Source organism: Argiope bruennichi, chromosome 1 (assembly GCF_947563725.1).
Source record: "Argiope bruennichi chromosome 1, qqArgBrue1.1, whole genome shotgun sequence".
NCBI classification, from domain to species: Eukaryota; Metazoa; Arthropoda; class Arachnida; order Araneae; family Araneidae; genus Argiope; species Argiope bruennichi.
In genome coordinates, this window is record NC_079151.1 from 14,098,474 (window position 1) to 14,115,320 (window position 16,847).

At 28.0% G+C, this 16,847-nt stretch overlaps 1 protein-coding gene across 18 annotated transcripts in view; it reads right to left on the bottom strand.

The window, feature by feature from the left end:
• Positions 1–16,847, bottom strand: part of LOC129978905 (cell adhesion molecule DSCAML1-like) — a 139,729-nt gene that overhangs the window by 61,586 nt on the left and 61,296 nt on the right. Inside the window, exons 1-2 of one of the 18 annotated variants that reach the window (XM_056090771.1) lie at positions 14,811–15,057; positions 12,648–12,941 (exon numbers count right to left, since the gene is read on the bottom strand). The exons of 12 other annotated variants lie outside the window; for them this stretch is intronic. In XM_056090771.1, coding sequence (XP_055946746.1) covers positions 12,648–12,941; positions 14,811–14,871 — 355 coding nt within the window. In that variant the 5' untranslated portion in view covers positions 14,872–15,057. Of the gene's footprint in view, positions 1–402; positions 631–2,758; positions 3,044–4,090; positions 4,257–5,990; positions 6,273–7,676; positions 7,878–8,538; positions 8,824–10,221; positions 10,457–12,647; positions 12,942–14,810; positions 15,058–16,381; positions 16,676–16,847 lie in introns of those variants that run through there. 5 more of the 18 variants (XM_056091088.1, XM_056091191.1, XM_056090684.1 and 2 more) reach the window with 5 other exon arrangements.

The window sequence follows — 16,847 nt, forward strand, 5'->3', positions numbered from 1 at the left end:
TTGAAACTATCTTCGAAATATTTAATATAAAATTCTTTTTATTTAATCATGGTAAAATTTAAGAAGACAAAAGGAGCACTTAATAGTCGAAAATAACAGCTGTTATATGCAAAACATTCATCTGAACGTAACACAGACGCAGAATAATAAATAATCACTTACATATTATTTTAATAAACGAAGACTTTCCAACTTTTTTACTTTCACTTAGCCTTCACTACGTCATCTTTGTAATGATTAGAGAAAAAGGTAAACAAATCGATAAATTATTGCCAATGTTGAGTATTAGAAAGTATTAGAAAATTTCGTTTGCAAGTTATTTGCAAATTTATTTCAAAATAGAACTCTCATGAATAGTAATTTAAAAATAGATAAGAGAAAAATATTACAAAAATAACTTACCCATAGAATAAATAATGGTGCAGCTGAAGATAATCAGACATTCTACAAGAAACTGGACTTTCATTTTTATGACGACGGAAAGTTGGCCACAATAGAATTAGTACGAAACCTTTCAAGGAAATTCCAGTTGGCACAAAATATCTGTAATTATATGTCAACAAAATACGATGTTTAAAATCTTTTGTCAAACCTTGCAGAGTAAGCGGAGCATTAGCTGGGGTATGCTACAATGAAAAAGATTGAACGCGCAATAGAAGTGAGCAACAGTCACCTAGCGCCACACAGTGCCTGAAAACGAACTTAAAAGTTCAAATGTAAGCGAAATAAAACAATCATATTGCTAATAAAAAATCAAGATTACTTTAACAAGAAATATCACATTGTCTATCATTAAACAAAGAAGTTATATTTTTTCAAACTATATAAATAAATATCTAATATCATAAATGGCTACGTTATTGAACAAATATACCATCCTTCTACGATATAGAGAAAATAAATTGCAGAGCATGAAGCAATCGCGACTAAAAATTCATTACATTATGATTTTTTCAAATAGCAAAACATTTTCAACATATAAATGATATTAACAAATTTTTTCAATATATTTATTTCAAAAGTTTGTCAAAAGTCCTTTAAGTTAAAGAAAAAATAAAATAGATAAGCATCAAAATGGAAAGCGTTTTGACATAGCAGTATCGGAGAATCGAATTCGAAGTACATATCATAAACACATAAATAAACGATGAATGCTTTCAGAAATTCATCAAATCTTAGCATTTAAACCGTTTCTTCTATATCATCTTATATGAAATGAATAACGAAGATAATTAAAATCATAGAAATTAAATTCAATCATATGTGCACAAATTCAAACTCGTATAACGTGTCTCACAAAAGAAAAAAAATCAATGGCTTTAAATTTCACAAAATTAGAAATAGATATAAGAATAAAAAATTGTTAAAAATAAAAAAAATATATACATTCCAAAAGCAATAGTGGACTAATTACTTTAGAAAAAACTTCATTAATAAAACTTCTTAAATTCATAACATGTCTTGCAGGAGGTTAACATATAAAATGCGTTATGACTGTAACTTATACAAATAAACCTTCTGTGTTTTTATACTAGAATTGAAATTACAGATGTGAATGTAACATTGAAAATGTGGAATCTATCTTATATTATAGCAAATGATTTTTAGTGGAAAAACCGCAGGATTAGATCCATCGATATCAATTCATGTGCCATCACCATCGCATGACAAACGTATCAGCCATCTTAAAGCGTATTGTCGTAATACAAATCATACACTATGTTTCTTCCATGTGTTTTTCATATGAATCACGCAAATATGTTTATTGATTTGTTATTACACGCCACACATTCTTTTCAAATTTGTTTTCTCAGTTCAGCTTGCAATCATTTTTTAAAGCTGTATGCAGTTTGTGCTAATATTTTAACACATAACATATTTAACATATTTTAAAAGAACAGAAACGTTCATGGTTTGCTAGAAGCACAGCATCCTCTTTGCACACCTACAGAGTTACATACAACACCAATTCAAAAACTAAAAAAAGTCAAGTAATAAAAAAAAAGAAATAAATTAGTAACTATGATTTTAGATCTATTTGTAGAGGTAGCTAAAAATCAACATCAAAATTCCCTATTTAACGAAAACCCATTTGAATTCGAAATCAAAATCCGTCTATAAATCAGTTCATATGCAGATTTATCATACACTAAAACAATGCACTGAAAGCTGTTGGAAATAAGCAAAATACGAAACTTACATATTACTATTATTTACGGATAAAAAATGTATAAGAAGCTATTTTTTACTGTAATTTCAAAACTTAATTTCATATTTTCAAAAAAAAAATGAAATGTTATTATTAGTAACACAAATTCTTCCTTTTCGAATGAAATTTTCTTTTCTTCTAAAAAAAGATGAAAAATTAGCTAAATCATCAAGTATATGTTAGGTAATTTTTCATGTCAGAAATGTTTTTTTATTTCCATTAGCAGAAGTATAAAACTTTCATAAACAATAAAACAAAGGAGTATTTTTAAATTGCAATATATACTTCAGGTAGTAATTAATACCAATTTTAAGTAGCAATATCCATTTCGAGTAACAAATTTAAACAACATTATTACAAAAGTTTTCACAAGTCAATCAAATGATTCGTAATAATTTCAATGAGTTGCTCATACACATTAATAGTATTTGCCGGAATAAAACGCCTTTAAAAAATTATCGAAGAACTTCAGAACCTTAAAGCACGTTGACAAATACAAATGGAATAGTTTTCAAAATTGTTCGTTGGATCAATATATATATTAAATACCTTTTACAGAAAGAAGAGCAAACTTTTCATCATTCCCATTAGAATTGGATACTCTGCAAGAGTAGTTACCGTTACTGTCAGCATCTACTTTTGAGATTGCAAGACTAGAAGTAAAATCGTCAACAAATCGAATTGATATACCCCGCCCATCAACCAATTTTTGACCATTTTTGAACCATATGAACTCAAAGGGTGGACTGCCCGCCATCACAGCACACTGGACAGAGGCTCGCATTCCAATATCTAGGTCTCCAGCAAAGTGAATGGGTCCAATTTTAGGAACATCTAAACGAAATAAATAAGATTAAGAATCGCTGAGAATAAGAAATCAATCAATGCAATGCAATGTAGATCATTAATTTCTCGAAATAAATATTTCCACAGATTAACATAAAGACAACTCAAATATAGAAGATAGTACCAATAACTACAGCTTTACAATAGAAGGAATTTTATTTCATTATTTATGTATGCGCTTTCTCTATCTATTAGCTTTTATTTCAGAAATATAATAATTTTTTTGAATAGTGCATATATTATAAAACAAGAGATGAGAAATTCAATCTTCGAAAGCAGTGCTTGTCATTATAAGTTGAGCTATAGAACAATCATATAATATACAGTATCATTAGCGATATTTATGCAGAAAAGAAAGTTTGCTTATAAATGATTTCATTAATTATCAAAATTCAATATCAATGGTAAAAAAAATATAAAAATTAATATGATTTTTTTTATATTTTAAAACCTTTATAATGTTTAAATCTTTACATTTTTAAAAATGCATCTTTGCGAAGGGTGGAAAAACTCTGCGTGATTTTTTTATTCCTAATCAAATTGTTTATTATTTAAAAAAAAATGTAGCGAAATTCCTTAGTTATCATTGACAAATTCTCTGTCTTAAATAATTTCTAAAATGATCTAACTTTAAATATGCTTTAAATTCTCGAATGTAAACATAAGATACAACAAAATATAATGAAAATAAGTAATCCATTTTTTTAAAAAATTAAACACATCATATAAAAAATAAAAAGCCTTTTTTAAAAATATCTTTTAAAAAGAAATGTGCTTAAATCTTTCTTATTGTTAGATTATTAATACTTTCGCGGATTTTAACTGTATATGTAAATATATTGTGTACGATGCTAAAAAGATAAGCCACGGTGCTTTTTTAAATTTCATAATCGGGAGGAAAATTTCTTATTATACTTTAGTTGAAGAAAGCTATATAAGAGTCAACTACACTGTTGTTATTAAATTCATCTTATTACAATAAATATGTAACTTATTATTTGTCATGCATTTAAAACGAAAGAAGTTTGTACTCACCGGCAGAAGCCAGGTTGGCCATTAGAAGAGCAGTTGATAATGTCAACCAACTCATAATGCGTTTTCTTGTTGACTGTCCGCAAATAATAGAAAACGTTCTGAAAAAGTGATTCATTGATAAAACCGAAAATCTTGAACAAACTCTACAGTCTTAGAATAGTTCCATTATCATATGCGAGCGATTATGATTCGCCTCATCATCCCAAAATGGAGTATGTATACAACATATCTCGAACCACTCGCACAGTATGTTAGTGTTTCTTCCCATCATGGGTAGCTAGCGCCACATAGGAGCCAAAAAAGAAAAGAATTGTTAAAATATACAATTCAGATGTCTAATACAAATAAGTTTTAACCTAAAAAAATAATGGGAATTTGGCTGCTTATTTATATTTCGTATGCTGTAACCAAGGAAAAATAATAATTTTCGGAAATTTGCAAATGTACTAACGAGTATTAACTGCAGTATTTGAATGAATGGGAGTAACAAAAATTTCAGCAAAATTTCAAATACAAACAATGCTGAAAATCAGCTACTAATAATTGTTAATGGAAATAATCAGTTATATTTTGAAAAATAAACCCTTAAACGAATCTATTAAATTTCACACATTTAGTCGCCTTTTTTGTAATTTACTAAACAATGATTAATCATCATAATGATTATGATAAAATTTCAAAATTGATGGAAGAAAAAGTACTAAAATAATTTTTAGAAAGGGTGAATAAATATTAAAATACACCTCCCATAAAATGAAGAAGAAATTATTAATTAAATTTATCTTCTCAACAAACATAATTTCAAATAACCTTTAGGCGTAACACGAAATTTGTTGAGCCGAGAAAACAAATCCACTCAACCCACTTATTACCAAACTTAATAATAGTAGATATAGGATGTTGTCCTTTTAAGTGAAAAATTAATTTCACCTTCAATGAAAAAAAATTCACATGTAAATAGATCGTCCCAAAATCAATTCCTTTTTATGGGAATTAATACGTACAAGTTCTTTTCAGGCAATGCATGGTTTGCCATGATTTGAAATGAATATATCAAATTCAAAAGCTTCTCAGTATAGTAACAAAAATTCTGCTATTTAACAGATTTTATTTCAACAGATGCATTCTTAAACCATTTCAGTTTGATATTCTGAATATGGCGCTGCTGTTAAGTAAATATATATAAAACAACAAATATTATGATACAAAATTTTTAAAAATTAAAAAAAAAAACGGAATAAACATTCAAAATATTGAGGCATGAGCTTCTATGCAGAAAACGAAAGATATTAATTATAGGTAAAGTATTATAGATTATTTGAATCAACACGCAATATGTATTATGCAAAACTTACATTTTTTTCACTCTCTTGAGCATAATAGCCCTCAGAACAAACTTATATCAAATTAAGAATTCAAAATAAAAAATAAACGGTATTTTAAATAACAGAAATGGAATCCTAGGAATATTTTTTTTTAATAATGTAACAATACGCATACTATTACAGTAACAGTATGCATACACAATTAAGATGATGCAAATCCAACGTCACGACTTACCCAGAAACTCATTAAAGGTTTCTTGGGGCTCTATATTCGAATTTAAAATGAAGAACGGGCATTATGATTGCTGACGAAAGCAACATTTTGTAATTCATAACGTTCAAGTTAAATCTGCATAAAGCAAAAATATGAATGTTATAAACAAGATTAAAAGAGACAAAACAACATATGAAAATCAATCACAAAATTCTCTGAATTTGGAAACTGTAAAATTTCATTCACAAAATCACAAAATTTGACTTTTACACTAAACAGAGTAGCAGAATATGCTGTTAATCTAGCTACATATTTCGGCCATGGTGAAATATTTTATTTCACAGAATAAAACCAAAAATACCTTTGACGGATAAAACAGCGGATTTCTCGTCAAATCCATCAGAATTTGAAACTTTGCATGTATAGTTTCCGTTACTGTTTGCCTCTAACTTAGAAATAACTAGATTGGAAGTGAAGTCGTCGAATTTACGTATGGAGACAGCGTTTGTGTCGAGCACCTTCCCGTCCTTGAACCAAGAAAATTCGAAAGGTGGATTGCCTGTCATAACTGCGCAAACCACAGTCGCTCGCATGCCTGTATCCAACTCCCCGGAAAAGTGGAAAGGGATAAGTTTAGGAGCATCTGAAAAGGAAACGGTATGATGGAAAACAAGAAATTCAAGACACTGACATAATAATAGATTCTCAACGACTATAGCATTATATAAATCATGACAGAAAATAAATATGATGTAGTTTCTAATTATATAATTAGTAAAAAATAATATATAAAGCGCTATGAGTTTGCAGAAGACATTAATTATCGCACTGAATCAGTAATATAAAACAGAAAATTTTCCTTTGAATGTTTGTTGAGCTAGTTACAAAAGCAAGATATATGGACAAATTTCAATAATTAATTGTTCCTTCATTAATATAATAGATAATTAAAGATTTCTGGCAATTCCTATTTTAATTTTTCTACAAATTTTTTTCATCCATAAATTTATTTTATCTTTTCGCTCATATCCTGAATCAATTTGGTAGCAAATTTTTCATTACATTTTTATGTCATCAGATAGATTTTGGTAAAAAATTACTTCAAAAGGAAAATAAAATTAATTTTTTGAATAATTAAAATCCTTAATGCCTGCCTTGAGTTGGCATTGTCTGTCGAATCGACATTCTCGTATTTTTTTAATACAGTCAGGAAATGTAGTCATATTACGAAGATATAAATGATTAAAATGCCTTGTTTGTTGTCCCATCAGAATATAAAAAAATAATTTTTATGATCTAAATAAAAGTTTAATATTACTCTAGAAGATTTATTTTAAATTTAACTGCTCTTTCCGTAAATGAAAAGGCAATGTTTTGAGAATAAATCAGTAATAGTTGACGCAACCTCATCTCAACTTAAGTTATATTATCATGTCGAAATATCAGTTCTTTTACATAGGTTGTATTCGTCGAAGAAACTCTGTATGTCTTGTTTAAACACATGCGCATATTTTAAAGTGAAATTTATGAGCGATTCGTTCTCCAATTCATGTCAATAATTAAATAATAATATTGAGTTCATTGATAAAGTAATAAAATATTCAAAAATTAAAAAAACGAATTAAGAATTGCCTTCAAAGAAATGGAATACCTTGAGGAAAAGCATTATATCCCTGCCAATAAATTGACCCAGAAAATCTTACAAATTAGAAGATTGGCTTTCCCATTACGAAGGTGTTGGATTTTAGTAATTATTATCATTCGGATTCCTTGTAAGTGAGTAAGAAATTGTAAATTTAGCATAATAAGCGGATCAGTTTCATTTAAATAAACATTACCTTATCTAAATACATACTAAAAGAACGCTAAATATATAAAAAGAAATTTCATTCTGTGTATGTAGTGAGAATTTCTGTGATTACATAGATAAATTACAAGCATGTTTCGAGAGAATGCATTTTAACTCTTGAAATTACGAATGGAGATTTTATTTATAATATTTTTTTAATGATTGTTCTATTATAAACAGAGAAAAATATGCACTCACCTGCGGAGGAAAGACTTGGAATCATGAATATAAGCAATAACGCAATCCATGGTGCATTCATTCTTCTTTTAGAGTTTTAAAACTTTGATACAAAAAAAAAGAACTTTAATAACATCCAAATTGTATTATTCGTAATTTTCAAGATAATTTTCTTTCATACCGGGAAGATGTGATACAAGCAGCGAATCTATACAAGCTAAAATCGAGATCAGTCAGATAGGAGCGCACATACAAAATGGAGTTTCTGTGTTGTGTTATTCTCAAGCGAATTATATTCCAGGAATTGTCAGCGTACATTTCTGCTGACATGGGCAGCTAGCGCCACATAGGAGATAAAAATGGAACGAAAAATTTATAAATACTAGAACTTAAGCTTATTAAATAATTTATTACAACAAAAAGGTATTACAAGGTAGAACAATAATGCAACAGCAAAATAACTTCTTTCAAAAAAATAATGTACTATTAAAGATATTTGAATGTACAGTGATCATATATGTGAGGAATAAAAAGGCACACATGAATTTGAACCGGAGAACACTGTGCTGGAAACATAACACATTTCATAAATTTTCAATGAGTGACTGTATTTTAACAGAGGAAAAAATTTAAAAACAACTTTCATAATTTAATGATTTATTAAACATGAAATTTCAGTATCAATTCAGCAAATTAATGAATTCGTTGCCATAATAAAATATTTCATAGAAGACACATCATGTTGAACTAATTACTCGTAAAATAGTATTTAATCTCTATTTACCATACCATTAATTTTCTTTCAAATAAATTGCGCTAAGCTTTATTAATTTGTTGTTCTGGAATCAAAGAATATAAACAAAAACGGGAAAACAGCGGATACCTTTAACTGATAGAACAGCAGACTTGGAGTCAAACCCCATGGAATTGGAAACTTTGCAAGTATAATTTCCATTACTTCCAGCTTCCACTTTTGAAATCACCAGGTTAGATGTAAAATCGTCGATTTTTCTAGTAGACACACCAGAAGTTTCAACTAATTTCTGACTATCTTTGTACCAAGTGAATTCAAAAGGTGGATCGCCGATTGTAACAGCGCATTGCACTGAAGCTCTCATACCAGCATTCAGCTGTTCTGGGAACAAGAAAGGTCCGATTTCCGGAACACCTGAATAAAAAGAGTACCAAGATAAAACCACCACCACAACAAAATATTGCCAACATTTTAATTCACATATTATGTCTAGTCAGTTTTGCAAAAAAAAAAAAAAAAAAAACTCTGATTTGTTTTTATTTATCCTATCATTTTATATATACAAGTAGATTGATGTGGCAGGTAAAATATCCAATGCAAAATGAAATCCATGTGAGCAATACGATTTTCAGAAAACCAATTTAGACCTCATAATGAAAATATTATTGTTAATAAGACAAAGTTAATTTCAGAAGCGGTTTAAATTTTCTCCTGAATTAAAGTTTGCCCAATTTTCATAAAATAAAATTGTAAAAGTAATTTTTCACAATATCAATTTAAAAATATTCAGTATTTTTTAAATATTTCTAAAAAGAATTTTCTCAGTTGTAAAATAATAAATTCTATATTGTGGAATACAAAATATGCATATAATCAGAAATTAAAAATAATAAAAAAATATATGATATAACAAATGAATTCAATACTAAGATTTCCGGTGTTTCAAAATAAATAGAATTCAGGAAGAAAAAAAATATTACTGGCTTTCAAAAAGAAATATAATTTTTGTTCATTCATTTTTACCTTCTAATCAAAATAATAATAGCTATTAAAATTAAAAGATAAAAAAAAACTATTCAGGAACTAATCATACTTCTAAAAAGTAATTATTTTAAAGAATAATATTTGTGGAATAAGTAATACTAAACTTATGATTATCATTTCAGAATCCCTTTAGTTTCTAAAAGCTAAGATTTTAAATATTCAAGTATAGATTCAAGAATATAAAAATAAATTGAGATAATAAATGTTTCAATTTAATGAATTACTTTTCTGAAATTTTTATGCTTTTCAAAAATGCCATAGTTTTATCAATACTTTTTAAGATTTTAGTCAAAAGATCTCAAACATCCCAATTATTCACATTTTAAATTTAAAAAAAAAGGTGTTTTAAAAAGATTTTCTTAAAAATTTAAAAAATATATTTTGTTTTTTCTTGGATAAAAATATGTAATTTTCATAATATTCCACTAGCAATGTTAAACAGAAAAAATATATTCACAATCATTACATTAAAATCAGTTAAAAATCAACATCAAAAATGAAAATGCATTATAAAAATTATTAAAAAAAATCGAAAATGTAAAGATTTAAATATAAACGAACGATAAACATTAAAAATAAATTAGAAACAAATCTAAGATTTCATCAAATCAAATATTTTCTAACAAACTGATGCTAACAAATGCATATTGTCCAGCGAAAATGGAATGGAAACATAACATACATTAATAATATAATAAATAGGTTCTATGCAGAAATATTTCACGCTAAATAATATCGTTTTGATGAGGAAATGAAACAAGTACTCACCTGCCAAAACTTGGTTGGAAAGGAAACACACCAGGAGAAATGGTAAGTGTATTACTGTCATGCTGCAATGCTATTAACTCGAAGAGAAACAGATTTACGAAGAGAAAGACATACTGATTTCCCGTTGCCTTTGAAATTATACAATAAAAATAATACAATTTAACAGAAGTTTGATTTCATACAGCGAAAATAGAAATGGAACGGCAGCAATTGATATAACTGATTTCACCACTAGTTCATCTTAATACAAAATGGAGTTTCCTAAATAGAACTCTTTAAGTAATACACGAATGAACTTCCATGATATGGACTGCTAGCGCCACATAGTAGAAGAAAATCAAACGAAAAATTTGTGTATGTTTATATATGATTAGATAGAAGATATAAATAAGAGCACAATATTAAAGTAGACATAGCCATTCTTACTTAAAATCGGAATTGTTTTATTTAAAAACACGGAAGAAATTTCTCTTTATTTTAAATACGCATAAAATGACTTTAACATGGAAACAATGATAAAATAACGGCAATAACAATATTTTTAAACAAGTGCCCGCTTTTTCAAGTGACTAAACCATCCAAATATAAAAAGCGAGGGAAATTTCTTCTTCACAAATACATCGAATAGAGCTATAAAAGTTCAAAACTTTCCAATCCGAATTTCAGCAAGGCATTATTTTTCTAATACTACAATAATATATTGCTAATATACATGTGATGACATGTTTTGAGATTTATGGAAAATTTACTTTGCAATGAACGACCAAATAACAATTATTTATGAATTTCAGTTCAACTTTGATTAATAATTTAATAAACGAAAGCGATTATTAAATCGTCTAAGCAAGCAGATGTACATTATCGATTGTGTTTGATAAGATATGTCACATTTTTCAAATTGCAATATCACGCACGAAACCGAACAAAACTTTTGAAACAAAAAAAGCAGCACAATTTCTTAAAATATTTTCAATATATTTTCCCCTCTAAATAAAATGCTACTATAAACAGTAATTAATAATAAAGTAGAGGGATTTACCACGCGAATGGAATATGCAACATTCTATAAATATTTTAACAGCGCAGTAAATATTTTATATATTTCTTACACTACATTAGCAGCGAACAACAATATTGACAATAATAACTTCTGGCTCAATTTGTAACATTTTATATTCCATAAGAGAAAAGGGCGCATTACTCTCAAATAAAATCATTCATCAAACAAATATTCATAATAAAGAACACTGAAATGCTTATTCAACACTGTTTTGCAAGGGCATTGGAAACGTACATAAAAAAATACAGTCACAGTTAATAAAACAATAAAGATATTAGAAATTCTGTTTGAAGGTACATGCATTTATAATGCAACTCTAAACTAAGCATTCAAAAGACAAGAATTGAATCTGGCAATTAATTATAGACATAAAATGAAACGTATGCTACAAAATCAACAACACTTCTTATTTCTAATTACACAAACATCGGAATTATCGACGTCAACACAGCAACAAATATATATACGCATTATTACGAATTGTAACTTCGAATTCAGTAGTTGTTATCAACTAAACAACTGCTGCAACAAATATAAAAGAGAAAATGTCTATAACGATTTTTAAATTGATACAAGTAATTCACATTTTAATTCGAAATAGTGCATTAGTTTCATAGGAAAATAACTCCCCTAATGGGTCTCAGTTGGTGTAACGGCGCACACTCCTTTACCAGTCTCTTAATCTTACTGAATAATCTAGAATACATAAATGCTTCGGTCTGAAGCTTGAAGGGACGAACTTCATAATGTCGGTCCCTTACAAAATAGATTGCTATTCTTTTTAAGTACAGTAAACAAACACACACTTCACGTTTGTTTCCAAATAATTAAAAAAAAATTAGTATAATACTGGCATATATATTATTAATATAAGAGATCATATCGAAGATTTTATATAAGAGATTGTATCGATTTATGGTATAAGTAAAGAACAGCACTATCTACAAACAAAGGTCAGTGCACTATGAAAAGGAAGAAAATTTCTTACGGACTGAAGCAATGAGAAGCATCATTCAAAAAGATTCACTTGTCAGAAAAAAAAGTCAGTAATGTAATGTGCAATATTTAAAACACGGTGACTTTTAGAAATCTCTATGTTTTAAAAAATATAAACATGTCTAGTTGGTAATTTAAAGCATGAATTTCTCTTTTAATTTACTTTCCACATTTAAAACTGTTAGTACAACAAATGGAAAAAAACCCAATATAAGTTTAAAATTCTAAATTCATATTTATCTCAGAATTGAAAAGTCATTATTACCTAAACAAAATTCACAACTGTTTTTTTTTCTAGACACATAACAGTTTAATTAATATTTCAAAAATTTGGGGCCATGCCATAATAACAATTGAGGGCAAATCCCACCTTTCATAAGCAGAATCGCAGAATGTTCGTCCTTCCCCGCAGCATTGGTCACTCTGCAGGTATAGTTACCGTTGCTATCGGAGTCCAATTGGGTGATTATTAAATTTGAAAAATGGTCTTCGGTGTAAGTCCTACTATGGATATTTCCATCCATAGTGATTTCTGCGTCGTTTCTGTACCATTTAAACTGAAAAGGTGGATCTCCATCCATTAGAGAGCAGGCCAGCATCACTCTCTTGCCAGCCACAAGTTCTCCAGAAAAGTGGAAAGGCCTAATTTCTGGTTTTCTCAAACCTAGAAAAACATTATTATTTTATTTTCAGAGCATTCTCTTAAAAACTGTTTTTAATATCTCGCTTTTTGAAGTCGAGTTCTCAAAATGCACGTTCGACGACCTTGTTATTAAAAATTAGAAGTTCTTAATAACAGATAAATATCTATTTCGTCATTTACATATATTTCAAATTAAGAATCTTTAAATTAATTTTGCTCAAAGGACTTGATATGATATGAACAATGGAAACAAGGAGAATTCGTTGGGATTGTAAGCATAAAAGAAAACAGTTTAGACGTAAGATCTAAAGATAAGATCTAATTTCAATGCTGAGCCAATGATGAAAAAAATTGGAATAAAAATATAATATTAAAAAGCATTGTCCTATTAATAGAAGAGAAACATTTTTTAACCTTTACAACTTTTTAAAACTATCTGGATTCAATAATTTGAAGATTTTTTAAACAAATGCAATAGCATTTTCAAACATTTCACAGATGTAAACATTTTTGATTAAAACGCTAAAATAAAATTTCGAACTTTTTTCACCTAAATTTGATCTAAATTTGAAAGCATCCTTTTGTTTTAATATAAAGATTTAGAAAATAGACCAAACGATATTCAGAAACTTTTTATGAAAATTTCAGTTTTAAATTAATAACTTATTTTTTGATTAGTTGATTAGTTTGATACTGGGATAAAACTGGAACTAGAGTAACTCGGTAATTTGACCATAGAGATCGCTGGATCCATTAATGGGAACAAACAAACAAACAAAAATAAAGATTATGGCATAGCATTTTTCCTTGTTCATTTTTGCCAGTTACTTAAAAACAGAAAATGCAAATCCTTTTTAAAAAAAAACATTAATAAATCTAGCTGATTTTTTTTCACAATTTTCTTTTAACATTATTTGTTTAATTGTCAACAACATATAAATTTTAATAAATATGAAACTGCGTTTCAACTTTTTAAAAAATAATCGAAAAGCATTTTAATTTAATTCAGAATTAGTAAAACCTTCAAAATTTTTTAAAATAATAATAAAATTATAAAACAATATGTTGAGCGTCTTTATTGTTCCAGCACCCCTTATCTTCGAAATATACCCGAACAATATACCCTTTCCTTCGAAAAACATTTATTAAAGATATATTGCGACATTTATCATATGTATTACCTAATAAAAAGATTTCATGATTCTTTTAAAAATGCGACACGTCATTTTGTATACAATAATGAATGAGTTTTAAAATCAAAGAATGTAAATTGTTATAAACCTAAATAACCTTTATTAATTTTTCTATCCTATGGTTTTTAATTTTTCGTCTTTTTCTTCAAACCTCATGTTTTAATACTTATTTTTCTTAGAATTTAATACATTCAACAATTCTTTTTTTAAGCGAATAAAGAGAAACATTCATCAGAAAGTATTTTTGAAATTAGTTGCAAAATAATTCTACATAAAACATAAAAGGGGCAAAAACTATTTAATTCGATGTTCAGAAACGTATTTAAATATTGCTTTCGAAATATGGATATGTTTCATAGACTTATCACATTCAAGTAGTATATCTTAACACACACACAAAAAAAAAACATATTGAGTATCAGAATTTCAGAACGATGATTATAAACACAGATTCAGGGGTATTCGAATATTTTAAAGAAAATGGAAATAGGTAAATGTTAATTGAAAATATCGTACAAATATTCTAATTCGTTACATAAAGAAATATGTCAATTTCATATTTTATAGTCGAAATGAGCATTGTAGAAGTATTTATATATATCATATGATATCAAAAATATTATTAGCGTTATAAAAATAATGTACGCTCATATTAACTCATTAACATTTATAAGAACTATAGTAAATGTGCACTTACCAGCTAATACTTGACTTGAAGATCCGAAGATCAGGATGAAGCTGACCAAGAACATAGCCATTCTTCTTCCTTCTAATGCGTGATTATCGCTACTTTTTACTATCACGGATATTCTTGGATTTTAACAGATAATTTGTCGACCGGTCAGAGAACTTGAAACTTATCACATACATAGTATAATTATTCGGCAATCAAATACATCGCAGACCACATTATCTCAGCAAACATTCGAATACAAATATGGAGTCTGATGTTTTCCATTTAATCGTAGGTGAGAGTGCTTGCACTCTATTTACCAGAACAGGCTACTAGCGCCACATAGGAGGAAAAAATTAAACGAAAAATTAAGGAACAATAAAGATAAAAACCAGATTCAACGATTTCCATAGTAAATTCTTAATAATAAACATATAATTCGATACTTTAGAATTCTAAATTAAGTTAAAATACATAAAGATTCTGATGATTGATTATCACTAATTGGATTCGAACATTATTAGCTAACGAAGATTGAAATACATTCAAATCAGAGCTTCATCCAAATTTTAAATAACATATATTGAAATTACATATACTAAATTAAATTTCATAGCAGTAATATTACAGATATTACTGTATTTCTGAACCAAAACATAAACATCCTTTAAAAAAGCGCAGTATGAACTACTATAAAACAATTTTCTCAAGTAATAACGATCCGAATTTTCAAACTAAATATTCAGAGTGTTTACTTTTGACAATATTTCAGACGCGATATGCAAGAAATGTTAATGCAGAATAATAAGGTAGAATTGAATTATTGTTATGAAGTTAATGCAGAATAATCGGTAGAATTTGAGTACTAATAATAAAGGCGAATGTGTGTCTGAGTGCGTGTTGGTGGAGCTAAACGGAAAAAATTACTGTATCTAAAATAACGAAATGAAATACAATCGCATATTGACAAATGGAAATGCCCATTTAGAAATTTTTAAAATTTTCCCAAGAAATTTAATTGATTAAAAACTAAGCGAACTATGCCTTTCTTTTCTTTGATAATTCCTGAAAATATTATAGAACAAAAAAAAATTACTAAATTATAGTTAAATATTATAGCACGAAAATACTGCAATTTAATCTTTGAAACTTCACTACGAATATTAATTCAACATGCCTTCATATCAAATAATATATTTTGCAGTTAAACGAATTGCGATTAATATAGCAGTAAACAAACCAAGATCAATTAGTATATTTACAATCATCAACATATCTGAAATTATATGAACGCAGCAATAAAAAATCTCAACAATTTTATTTAAAAAATGCTTCGGAAATCAGAGTGTATGGAACATAGCTTTTAGAAATTAATTTATTGGGAGAATAGTATTCTTGTGTGATAATCAAGAACACTGAGGGGAAAAAAAAGCATTTGTCATGTAAAAATTAGAATATCTTGGAGGACTCATCAAAATTGGTAATAAATAATATAAAAAGTTACAGACAAATTTGTAGTTTATTTCACGGTAATAAACAAATTCCGTAAGAATTACATTTGCTCAATAATGCAAAATCCAAATAAAGCACCCTACCCTTCAAAAGCAAAATAGCAGAATGCTCGTCCTTTCCTGCTTCGTTGGTGACTCTGCACGTGTAATTACCATTACTCTCAGAATCCAGCTGAGAAATAATTAAATTAGAGATAAGATCTTCTGCGTAGGTTTTAATATGAACATTTCCGTCTTTCCCGACTTCTGTACCATCTTTGTACCAACGGAATTGCAAAGGTGGATCTCCATCCATCACAGAGCAAGCCAAGACCACTCTCTTGCCAGACACTAGTTCACCAGAAAAATGAAAAGGTCGGATTTCGGGTTTCCTGCGACCTAAAACAAAATAAAACATTACTGTCGATTGCCTTCCATGCTCTCATTCGATACGAATAATGGCTCATCAAACATGCACAAAATGCCTGAATGAATATTTCGTGAGCTTCAACTACACAGGATTTTAAATTCTGCGTGCAATGTATATTAATTTTGTCTATATATGTGAGAT